The sequence below is a fragment of the Carassius carassius genome, chromosome 48, assembly GCF_963082965.1.
Source record: "Carassius carassius chromosome 48, fCarCar2.1, whole genome shotgun sequence".
In the NCBI taxonomy this organism is placed as follows: domain Eukaryota; kingdom Metazoa; phylum Chordata; class Actinopteri; order Cypriniformes; family Cyprinidae; genus Carassius; species Carassius carassius.
The window spans coordinates 18,911,144-18,924,047 of record NC_081802.1 but is presented as its reverse complement, the minus strand read 5'-3'; the positions used below and the strand labels follow the sequence as shown (position 1 = coordinate 18,924,047).

The 12,904-nt window shown below is 38.5% G+C and overlaps 1 protein-coding gene across 1 annotated transcript; it reads left to right on the top strand.

Annotated features, from left to right (window-relative positions):
• The first annotated feature begins 1,756 nt into the window (after positions 1-1,756).
• LOC132131231 (5-hydroxytryptamine receptor 3A-like) lies at positions 1,757-11,054 on the top strand. Its single transcript, XM_059543248.1, has 10 exons — positions 1,757-1,827; positions 3,190-3,253; positions 3,428-3,600; positions 3,707-3,751; positions 5,203-5,309; positions 7,025-7,194; positions 7,277-7,437; positions 8,474-8,684; positions 10,381-10,563; positions 10,700-11,054. Exons 1-10 carry the CDS (start codon positions 1,798-1,800, stop codon positions 11,017-11,019), a joined length of 1,464 nt encoding a protein of 487 aa, XP_059399231.1. The 5' UTR covers positions 1,757-1,797; the 3' UTR covers positions 11,020-11,054.
• Positions 11,055-12,904: the final 1,850 nt, after the last annotated feature.

Sequence of the window (12,904 nt, the reverse complement as noted above, 5' to 3'; positions counted from 1 at the left end):
ATTTAAATTGTAATGAAATTAAATAATATAATCATATCAATGATTTAAATCTAACTTTAATGGGGTTTTTAAATTCACAAATTCTTAATTTAGTACAAGGGCATGTGCTATTTTCCCCTTTGTTTACAATATATCTGAAATGTGATTTTCTTTTTATTAACAAGGGAAAACTTTTTTTTTTTTTCTACCAACAGATAGAAAAAAAGATAGCTAGAAAGTGCTTAGTTTGTGTTTGAAGACTGAATTGCGATGGTTGTGTCTTTGGGAATCACCTGAATATGTTTCCTCAAATTTGTGTCTGATGTCTTCAAAGTTGAAAGCAGGTTCGATCTGGGGTTGCACAATAAGCATCTTAAAACATATTTTCTCTCTGTTATCTCCATCAGTGTCATGTACTTGTCGAGGTACGGCCATGGCGACTCGCTCCTCGGGATCAACTGTTCTCCGACCTCACCCTCTGTCCTAATTTCCTCAAGTATTTTTTTTCATGACTGGCCAAGGAATGGTACCGCCAGGAGCAGAAGGTGGCGGTAATGCATCATAAAGTTGGTTGGTTGCTATCCACTGTAAACACAAATAAGATGAAGTGGCGCTGTCGCATCACTTACTGATCCAGGATCAGTGATCTTAGCAGTAGTATTTCCCGATTTGAGTTTGAGTTTCAGAAATGTTTGCGAAAATGTAGCTCGTGTTGATGCTACCACACTACTTGGTAAAAAAAAGAGCTTCGACCACTCTACTGAGAAATGTAGTTAAACTAGTAGCTTCGCTGCTTATAGCGACGCTACTGCCCAACACTGACCACATGTGACGACCCTGGGCTGGACTCCCCTTCATCCACAGTGAAAGCCAATCCGGCGATCCATGGCACGAAGTTGATGTATTTCCTCAGGGACCAGCATGGATCAGCTGCAGGCATAACGAAGCATATATCATCCCCATTTCGAAGGCCAAACAAACTAATTTTGAAACACACAGAATCTCCACAACATTGTGGCAGCAGCGACAACAATACTACAGCGAAAATCAAAGTTGCACCTTCTTTATTTGCATGTACATTTGGGCAGTGTTATGCAAATCCTCCCACACGGTGACGTAGAGATGTGGGGCCGTGTTTAATTGAGCCATTTTCGTGGGGCATGGTCTTAACTTTTATAAAGAATATCTCTTTGGATTTGAGACTTTAGTCTTTGAAACCTGTAACACTCCAAATAGAAATTTGAAATTTGAAATCGCATCATATGACCCATTTAACATGGGGAGTCTATGTGATTAACTCCCTTTTGCAGCCAGCCTCTAGCTGCCAGTTGACGAATAACGGTTTAATTCACTTCTCTGTTGACTTCACAAGAGAGAGTGGGAGGTTGTTGCTTGGATAACATACAACCAAAATGTTGCTAACTTGCCAAGACCTGCTCAGATTCAGCTTCAGGCCCCAGTCTGATCCCATCTTTACCACTGCAACTTCAAGCTGGCCTCCCTCAAGTCCTTTTGACTGAAAAAAAAAAAAAGTTTTGAAGAAAGTTTTGACCAAATATGAATTTAGATACTGAATTTTAATGAATATTGAAATGTAATTGTTGTAGCTACATCACATTTAGAAAAATGCTTTGATTTATGAGAGATGTGGAAGGGCATTGCCCCCTGCTGTGGTTATTCTAATTTGTATAAACAAATAATTCATATAACAAGCTAGTATTTACGTTATCTTCACTCTCCATTCTGCTATATAAACCTCCACACATTAAAAAAAGAGTCTGCTAATAATTTATTTGCAGTCCAGTTTGTTGAGGACTGATGGCTTCTATCCGTCTTCCAAGAATGGAGGTAAGACTGTTTTTTGTGTTGTAATATTTCCATTTATGTGTAAAAAAACAACAACTTTTAAATACAGTGTTCTAGTTTTAAGAGATAGATTAATAGCTGTAATAATAGCTACTCAACAGTTGTAAGCATTACATTTACTGTTTTATTTATTATTATTATTATTTTCTTTTTATTTACATTTACATTTAATCATTTAGCAGATGCTTTTATCCTAAGCAACTTACAAATGAGAACAATAGAAGCAGTCAGGTCAACAAGAGAACAACTACAGTATACAAGTGCCATGACAAGTCTCAGTTATTCTGGTATAGAACGCATAGCCAGGTATTTTTTTTTTTTTTTTTTTAAATATAAAAGACAAGAAAAGGAAAAGTGCTAGTAATAGTTGGTTAAGTGCTGGTGAAAAAGATGTATTTAGATGTTTCTTGAAAATGAGTAAAGACTCAGCTATACGAATTGAGATTGGGAGGTCATTCCACCAGCTGGGCACAGTCCAGGAAAAGGTCCGTGAGAGTGATTTAGAACTTTTTTTGGATGGCACCACAAGGCGTCATTCACTTGCAGAGCGCAAACTTCTGGAGGGCACATAAGATTGAACTAGTGTGTTTAGGTATGTTGGTGCCATGCCAGTGGTCGTCTTGTAGGCAAGCATCAGTACCTTGAATTTGATGCGAGCGGCTAATGATAGCCAGTGTAACCTGATGAGGAGAGGAGTAATGTGAGCTTTTTTGGCTCATTGAAGACAACCCTCGCTGCTGCGTTCTGGATCAATTGCAGAGGCTTGACAGTACATGCAGGAAGGCCCGCCAGGAGAGCATTACAATAGTCCAGTCTGGAGAGAACAAGAGCTTGGACAAGAAGTTGGGTGGCTTGCTCTGACAGAAAGGGTCTAATCTTCCTAATGTTGTATAGGTCAAATCTGCAAGACAGGGTCATTGTAGCAATATGGTCTGTGAAGCTTAACTGATGATCCATCACAACTCCTAGGTTTCTAGCTGTCCTGGAAGGAGTTATGGTTGACGAACCCAGCTGTATAAAGAAGTTGTGATGAAACAATGGGTTAGCTGGAATCACCAGGAGTTCTGTCTTCGTAAGGTTGAGCTGAAAGTGATGGTCATTCATCCAGCTAGAAATGTCACTCAGACAGGCTGAAATGCGAGCAGCTACCGTCGGGTCATCTGGTTGGAATGAGAAGTAGAGTTGGGTGTCATCAGACTAGCAGTGATAAGAAAAGCCATACTTCTGAATGACAAATCCTAATGACGTCATGTAGATTGAGAAAGAGAAGTGGTCCAAGTACTGAGCCTTGAGGAACCCCAGTAGCAAGTTGTTGTGACTTAGAAACATAATTGTATTCAACAGGTTAGGACATGGTATGCCACTCTCACTTGGTTCCAGTTGATTACCAACTGCTTCATTATACAATGTAAGATAAATTTCCATTCAATTCTTTTTTTCTTATTCTATTTCAAAAGACTGTTTTACAGCAAGAACAATTGAGGTGATTTGACAGTATAAACAGGCAATAATTAACAAACTGTATTGTCCACTATTTTTGTAGAAAATGCCAGATGCTTTATTCAGGTTTTTGCTCTTTCAGATCTCTTGCTAGGATCCGTAGAGTCACTAAACTGTTCAGAACCAACAACTAAATCGCTCCTTAATGCCATGAGAGAGGAAGTCATCCTCTACAGTGATGCAAGGCCAGTTATAAGTCTGAGCACTCCCACCAACGTCACAGTGGACTTGACTCTCTATGGAATTTTAGGAGTGGTAAGCAACTTTGACTTAAGATTTACAAAACCATGACATTTTCATAGTATTAATCCCACTTAGTATTATACAAATCATTACATATTACATATATTTTCCCTTTCAGAATGAAAAAGCACAGGTGTTGGAAACATATCTGTGGGTGAGGATGGTAAGAGTCAACAAACACACTGTTTGGACTAATTGACAAAAAAAAAAAATTATATATATACAGTACAGACCAAAAGTTTAGACACACCTTCTCATTCAAAGAGTTTTCTTTATTTTCATGACTATGAAAATTGTAGATTCACACTGAAGGCATCAAAACTATGAATTAACACATGTGGAATTATATACATAAAAAAGTGTGAAAAAACTGAAAATATGTCATATTCTAGGTTCTTCAAAGTAGCCACCTTTTGCTTTGATTACTGCTTTGCACACTCTTGGCATTCTCTTGATGAGCTTCAAGAGGTATTCACCTGAAATGGTCTTCCAACAGTCTTGAAGGAGTTCCCCGAGAGATGCTTAGCACTTGTTGGCCCTTTTGCCTTCTGTCTGCGGTCCAGCTCACCCCTAAACCATCTCGATTGGGTTCAGGTCCGGTGACTGTGGAGGCCAGGTCATCTGGCGCAGCACCCCATCACTCTCCTTCTTGGTCAAATAGCCCTTGATGCCGTCAGTGTGACTCTACAATTTTCATAGTCATGAAAATAAAGAAAACTCTTTGAATGAGAAGGTGTGTCAAAACTTTTGGTCTGTACTGTATATATATATATATATATATATATATATCACAATATTAATTTGGGATGTTTTTCAATAATGATAATTAAACAATATTTAGCTGAGTGTGTTTTTGTGTTGGTACCTTGGTTGGTTTAGGCATGGCATGGATAAATAAATATGACACTAAAACCGCCAGTAGGTCTTAATGAGTGATTTTTTTAATCATTCATTCAAATTATTAATTCAAAACAGCTGATTCATTTAGAAATTAAGCAAGTGATTTATGAATTGATCACTGAATAACTGACTCAAATTATTAATTCAAAAACAGATTCATTCAGGAATGTTTTCGTAGGCGGAACAGAAAAATCTGACAATATTTTGTCTAAAATGCAACATACTTAATATTCATGTTTTTTTTAAACTGTTGTATAAAATTAATATCACATTGGCAATTGTGTGCACGCGCTAATATTTACTGTAGGAAAACGGCACTGATGCTTGTGTGATATCAGGCCTATTTAACTATATATATATATATATATATATATACACACACACATGGATGTTTTTCGCTGTCATAACTTGAATTATAGGGGCATTCTAATTGCATGCTAATAGGCTTCTGAATAGGCTAATGAATGCTTGGACTCTCAAAATGTATTTGTGTTTGTTTGTTTGCAAATTGAGTGACATACTCGTTAATGTCAGCTCGCACTTAAAAAATAATAAAATAAACAATTATGATATAATCACAGACAATAAATATTGCACAGCCCTGGTGTAGATCTGGTATTGACAGCCAGCAGGCATGATTCATACACATTTTACGCTGCTAAATACTTTCAGGCATTAGTAGCAATAGGACTAGTTGAATTATTATTTTTTTAGACATGGCAGATTGAAGGTTTGAGCTGGGATCCTGCGGAGTGTGGAGCAAAAAAGATTTCACTACCAAGAGAGAAGATATGGGTTCCAGACATTATCATTAATGAATTGTAAGTTTAAAATAGTGAATGTAACACCTTTGAATATTGACTAGCGGGAAAAAATAGTGTTGATCATACAACCCGAATTCCGGAAAAGTTGGGACGTTTTTTAAATTTTAATAAAATGAAAACTAAAAGACTTTCAAATCACATGAGCCAATATTTTATTCACAATAGAACATAGATAACATAGCAAATGTTTAAACTGAGAAAGTTTACAATTTTATGCACAAAATGAGCTCATTTCAATTTTGAATTCTGCTACAGGTCTCAAAATAGTTGGGACGGGGCTTGTTTACCATGGTGTAGCATCTCCTTTTCTTTTCAAAACAGTTTGAAGACGTCTGGGCATTGAGGCTATGAGTTGCTGGAGTTTTGCTGTTGGAATTTGGTCCCATTCTTGCCTTATATAGATTTCCAGCTGCTGAAGAGTAGTGGTCGTCTTTGTCGTATTTTTCGTTTAATGATGCGCCAAATGTTCTCTATAGGTGAAAGATCTGGATTGCAGGCAGGCCAGGTTAGCACCCGGACTCTTCTACGACGAAGCCATGCTGTTGTTATAGCTGCAGTATGTGGTTTTGCATTGTCCTGCTGAAATAAACAAGGCCTTCCCTGAAATAGACGTTGCTTGGAGGGAAGCATATGTTGCTCTAAAACTTTTATATTCCCTTTCAGCATTCACAGAGCCTTCCAAAACATGCAAGCTGCCCATACCGTATGCACTTATGCACCCCCATACCATCAGAGATGCTGGCTTTTGAACTGAACGCTGATAACATGCTGGAAGGTCTCCCTCCTCTTTAGCCCGGAGGACACGGCGTCCGTGATTTCCAACAAGAATGTCAAATTTGGACTCGTCTGACCATAAAACACTATTCCACTTTGAAATAGTCCATTTTAAATGAGCCTTGGCCCACAGGACAAGGCGGCGCTTCTGGACCATGTTCACATATGGCTTCCTTTTTGCATGATAGAGCTTTAGTTGGCATCTGCTGATGGCACGGCGGATTGTGTTTACCGACAGTGGTTTCTGAAAGTATTCCTGGGCCCATTTAGTAATGTCATTGACACAATCATGTCGATGCAGTGTCGTCTGAGAGCCCGAAGACCACGGGCATCCAATAAAGGTCTCCGGCCTTGTCCCTTACGCACAGAGATTTCTCCAGTTTCTCCGAATCTTTTGATGATGTTATGCACTGTAGATAATGAGATTTGCAAAGACTTTGCAATTTGACGTTGAGGAACATTGTTTTTAAAGTTTTCCACAATTTTTTTACGCAGTCTTTCACAGATTGGAGAGCCTCTGCCCATCTTTACTTCTGAGAGACTCTGCTTCTCTAAGACAAAGCTTTTATAGCTAATCATGTTACAGACCTGATATCAATTAACTTAATTAATCACTAGATGTTCTCCCAGCTGAATCTTTTCAAAACTGCTTGCTTTTTTTAGCAATTTGTTGCCCCCGTGCCAACTTTTTTGAGACCTGTAGAAGGCATTAAATTTTAAATGAGCTAATTAAGTGGATAAAAGTGTAAAATTTCTCAGTTTAAACATTTGCTACGTTATCTATGTTCTATTGTGAATAAAATATTGGCTCATGTGATTTGAAATTCCTTTAGTTTTCATTTTATTAAAATTTAACTTTTCCAGAATACGGGTTGTAATTACGCACTTGCAATGGACCTCCATTACCTTTAAACCTGCTATCTGCAATTAATTTGCAGCATGGATGAAAACCGAGCACCAGAAACATATTACGTCTATGTGACCTCCACTGGTCTAGTGCTCGATGGACGGCCGTTTCATGTAATCAGCTCCTGCAAACTGGACATCTACACCTTTCCATTTGATTTTCAGAACTGTTCATATACTTTCAACTCTTACAAACACTCTCGTGAGTAAACAGAAGTGAGACATGGATGTTCCTTATTGTCTGCTTGTGATTCTATTGTACCTGTTGGTCTCTTTTTCTACAGGTGATGATGTTCAGTTGTTCTTATTGCTGCCCATTGAGCAGATATTCAAAAATTCTCTTGAAGCAATAACAACTAAAGGAGAGTGGGAGCTGATAGACATGAGGGCAGAAAAATCTTCACAGCTCTCTCTGGAAGAGGAATGGGATAGCCTCATTGTTTATGTTGGTGGCATTTTAGATCTAGAGGGGAATTCACTAAGATTTGCAACTGATACTGCCATGATTTGGTGCATGTAGCTGGGACTGTACATAACTGCACTACTGTGATCCAGACTACTGTGATTTGTACACACAGCAGCTATGTTAGTATTGGACTATATTGGTGGACTAATGTAGGGAATAGAAAATGAGGGTCTAATGATAAAAACTTCGTAATTATCCGGAAGAAGGAGGCGGGCACCGGCTGACAATCAACATGAAGCTTTAATAACAAAATAAACACAAAACAGCGCACCAGCCCCTCACGGACGACTGATGCGCACAAAATAAAACCAAAACACAACTAAAATCCCAGGCCTGGTCCTCTCTCGTCCTTCACTGTCGTCGCTCCAGTTTTATATCCTTCCATCTCCTACGTGGGTCGCAGGTGTCACTGATTTCCCAATCATTGCCGCCCCCCCCCCTTTGTTCCCACGTCCCTCGGCCCCGCCCCACTCGCCACAGAGGGTATAGTGGGCGATTCGGATTCAGAACTTGATTATCTAATTGAGGTGTATTTAATTAGGGTTGGCACTAAAGCCTTGCTCAAGGGCACCTCAGTCATGGGTTTTGAATGTGGAAGAGAGTGCTGTTCATTCACTCCACACATACATTTCCTGCTGATCCTGAGAACCAAACCCAAAACCTTCAGGTTACAATTCCATCTCTTTAACCATTGCGCATCTGAATTTGTAATTTTCACACGTGACAGGAATTACACTAATTGGTGGATCCACTAGGTGGAAACACTCACAGTTGGTCTTTTCTTTTAAAAAATTAGCTGAAGAAGAGGATGGAAAATGTAAAAATAAATAAATAAAAATAACAACACCAGCAGAGGACAAAAGTGAAAACAATAAAAATTTAGATACAGTACAAATAGGAAATACCACACAAAAGCTGTGCAACTTAGTGAATTCCCCCATTTTTGTTATTGTTTCTACTATGAAATTAGATTTATGCTTGATAAAAACAAATGTTCTCATTAATTGTGGACTAGATTGTCTTGAGACGTCGAGCTACGCTGTATGTTGTGAACCTCCTGATTCCCAGCAGCTTCCTGCTTTCTTTGGATCTCTTCAGCTTCCTGCTGCCTCCTCAAGAGGTGGACCGTGCTTCCTTCAAAATGACCCTGATTTTGGGTTACACAGTCTTCTTGCTGCTAATGAACGACATGCTGCCTGTCACAGGAAATGACTTACCACTCATAAGTATGTCCTCAATCCTTATCATTCTTATTGCATCTGCAAAAAAGTGGTCCCTGATGGTCACCAGCATAAATTGATGGTCTCCAGAATGGAATGCTGGTGCAACCTGAACCTACACAGAAATACTTTCTTGAGAAAACCAAAGTTTGGCTGGTCAGTATGGCCCAGTAAGGGCTGGTATATGTCAAAAGTCAGGGGTGTCAAATTCTGCTCCTGGAGGGCCAATATCCTGCAATAATCTCCAACACACTTGATTACAGTAGCCTTTTCTAGTGAGTCTGAAGACCTTCACTACTTTAGTTCAGGTTGGTTTTATTACGGTTAGAGCAAGTGTGCCACACACATACCAAAATGTGAAGCCAAAACATTTTGATCGCCATCTGGTGGCTCACTGCAGTATAGGTCAAAAACCCTCCTGGACAGTGGCCCTCCAGGAACAGGGTTGGACACCCCTGTCATAACATAACCAACTGGGAGCATGTTTATTCAATGACAGCCATCCTTGAGATGAATTGGAATGTTAACAGCTAGCTTTGTAGAGATATTACAGACATCCTTAAAGGGGTGGTTCGGGATTTTTGACATCGGACCTCATTTTTAAGTCAGCCTGGTTGTTATTCATCAGTGGAGACATTTTTTTTTTTAAATTATCCAGTCTTTATATTTGGATAGATAGCCGATGCTAGGCTAGCGCGAGTCAATGGGTATATGTTAGCCAGCCATTAAAAACAGTTTTACCCGCTCCACAGTGCACCAAACGCAAATCAATTATAACACTAGACTATCGATGCAAATGTCCGTTGTTAGAATAATGTTAGAAATCAAACTTACCTTTCATCACATTGCATTAGTTATAATTTGTTCCCTGTAATCATAAGCCTTGTCGACAGCAGCAGCGGAGTGATATTGATTACCTAGGCAACCGAGTGAGCCGGTCCACACATGACGCAAGTGTATTTACCTGCCGCTGGCACACTGATCATTACTAACCGGAGCAAAGTAAAATTCCGCAGCGGCTGAGAAACTAGTTCCTTTAGGATCATTGAGATGAAAGGTAAGTTTGATTTCTAACATTATTCTCTCAACGGACATTTGCATCGATAGTCTAGTGTTATAATTGATTTGCGTTTGGTGCACTGTGGAGTGTGTAAAACGGTTTTTAATGGCTGGCTAACATATACCCATTGACTCGCGCTAGACTAGCATCGGCCAACTATCCAAATATAAGGACTGGATAATTTAAAAAAAAAATGTCTCCACTGATGAATAACAAACAGACTGACCTAAAAATGAGGTCCGATGTCAAAAATCCCGAACCACCCCTTTAAGCTGACCAGTTGTATCATGAAGATCATCCTGGTTAAAGAGCTTGAGTCCAGGGTACCTAATCCTGTTCCTGGAGATCTACCTTCCAACTGAAGCATCTTATTCAGATTTTCAGAAGCATTTAATGATGGAAGACAGGAGAGTTCGATTAGGATTGGAACTGATGTCTGCAGATAGTTTGATCTCCAGGAACAGGATTGGGCACCCCTGGCTTGAGTTTTTCTGCGTTTCCCAAAAGCATTGTAGGCCATCAATGGTATCAATGGTCTCTACAGTGCTTTTGGGAAATGAAGCCCATGACTCTAATCTGATCTTTTCAGCAGTATAGGTGATCGTTCTTCACCTCCAATCTTATCTTTCTCTCTCGATGTAGATGTTTTTTTCTCTCTCTGCTTGGCCTTGATGGTAGCAAGTCTCCTTGAGACTATCCTCATCACCAATGTCGTGTGTGGTTCCCGTGACTTTTCTCCATTACCTAAGTGGCTCAGGATTCTGGTTCTGAAATATCTTGCTCGACTTGTTTGTATGAAGAAATCTTGTGATAAACACATTGTAGGTAAGACTCTTTTTGGCAGCCAAGATATCTTCCAGGATGGTTCTGAAATAGAGTTATTGGTAATTTCCTGATATCAGAATTCATATCATTGGTGTAAATGATATTTTCCAATGGTGGTCTTGTTTCTTGCCAACAGCAAACAGATCTGAGAGCACTTTCTACAAAAACAGCATGACTGACAATGCCATGATTGACATTCCACTAGTTAGTGGAAGTCAAGTGAGAGTCTGGGAACAATGTCTTGATGAAATGAAGAAGATGAGTAAAGATTTATTGGCCATCCGCCACCAAGTTGAAGAGCAATTCAATAATGACAACAGAACAGATGAATGGATCATGTTTGGTCAGGTCATTGACCGCATGCTCTTTATAATGTATATTCTCTTTATCATTGTGAGTTTAAGCACAATTATGATTCTGTGGCTGCACTTGTACAGTCTAGACAAAAGGCCATAATATATTATCGCCTTTTCTGTAAACTGAAGACATCAAAATCTGATGATGTCAATGGGGCAGTGATTTATTTATGATGTAATGCAAGGGATCTTCACCAAAATACTCTACCTTTTGTAGTTCACCAAAAATTACATTTCTATCATAATTTTCTCATCCACAAGTTGTTTCAAACACAACAGAAGATATTCTGAAGAATGTTGATGATCAAATATGTTGACAGTAACCACTGACTTTATGGCAAAAAAATTTTTTTTTTAAATAAATACTTGCAATTGTTTGTTTTGGAACAACTAAAGGGAGAGTATATCATGACAGAATATCCCTTTCCTATTCCATAGACATTTAGTCTATAGAAAGTATAAATAAGTATTAGTATTAGTATTTAGGCGCCAAGCACTGAAGGTGCGTAGGCACCTATTGTTTTTGTTCCCGTTCCTATAATTATTATTATTCTTCCTTCTTCCGACTAGGAGTCTATGGCAACCCATAGAACCGATTGAGGTAAAGTTGTAAGGGTTTGACATTCTGATAGAGGACAGTGCCAACATTAAGTACACCAATTTTGGTGTGTCTAAGTCATTCCCTCTAGCGGCCACCAACTGTCCAAAGTTTCACTAATGTTTTGTTAATAACGATTGAACCGTAAGGCCAATCAACAAAATTCTTTTTTCCTCTGATTCCTGAGCTCATGCCGATTCGATTGCACACTATGAAGTCATTTTTCTTTATAGAAATATGGCCACCGTTTTGAATTTTTTGAAAAACCTACTTTTTCGAACTCATCCTAGACATTTCGTCCAATTTACACAAAAATTTAACCAGATCATTTTCAGGCAGTGCTGACCAAAAGTTATGGAATTCAAATTGATTCGTTAAACCGTTTTCGATAAAGACTCGGAACAAATTTTACATAGAGCATGCAAAACAGTCGTAAGGCTGTATCTCTGCAATGATTTATCATATCCAGACCAAACTTGGTACATGTCATAATAATATATATCCAATTTTGATATCCAATTTTACCATTTCGGCCATTTTGACTGTTGGCCATTTTGATTTTTGTGCTAAAGTGCTGTATTTTAAGAACGCATTAACGTATTGTTACGAAACTTGGTATGGGTCATCAGTACAATGTCCTGAAGGAGCGTGAGAAGTTTCGAAACAGCATAACCAAGTGGTGAATAGTTTTTTTCAAATGCTTATAACTTTGGGTGTGGTTGACTTATTTTCACGAGACTCATCTAATTAAACTCCTGAAACCTTACCAAGTCCTATGATACCAAACATGCTAGGTTTCGCCATACGGTTTGTGTAACGCTGTGATTTAGCGCTTATAAACCATTTGCCTATATCTTCCAAACCTATATTGTATTCCGATCGAGACGAAACCACCATCAGAAGTTTGAAAATATAGGTCGATAGCTATACACCAATGCCCAAATGCGAAAATATTGATAGTAAGGGGTAGTATAATTTAATCAAAGTCATGTGTCAGTCATTTTTTACGTGTTTTTTCATATAAATGTCTATAACTCTAAAGTGAATTGAGATATTTTCACCAAAATTTACACACATATGTATGGCCTCACTCTAAGGACACATAAAAAAATGGTGGGACTGAGCCTCTTGGTGGCGCTATAATAGAACAAAACATGAAATTCCCATTGACTTCAATACAGTTTTGTGAAATAAAATGCTATACTAAACAATTGCATTGGTGTAATATTATGAAACTCAGAATGTACCAACAACACCAGCTCCTGAAGATACTCAAAATAATTCGAAACAGCGCCACCTAGTGGTCAACAGTTCTAACAAAATTTGCAAAAGGGCTAATAACTTTAATTAAATTTAATTCAAGGGATCTTCAGCAAAATACTCTAGT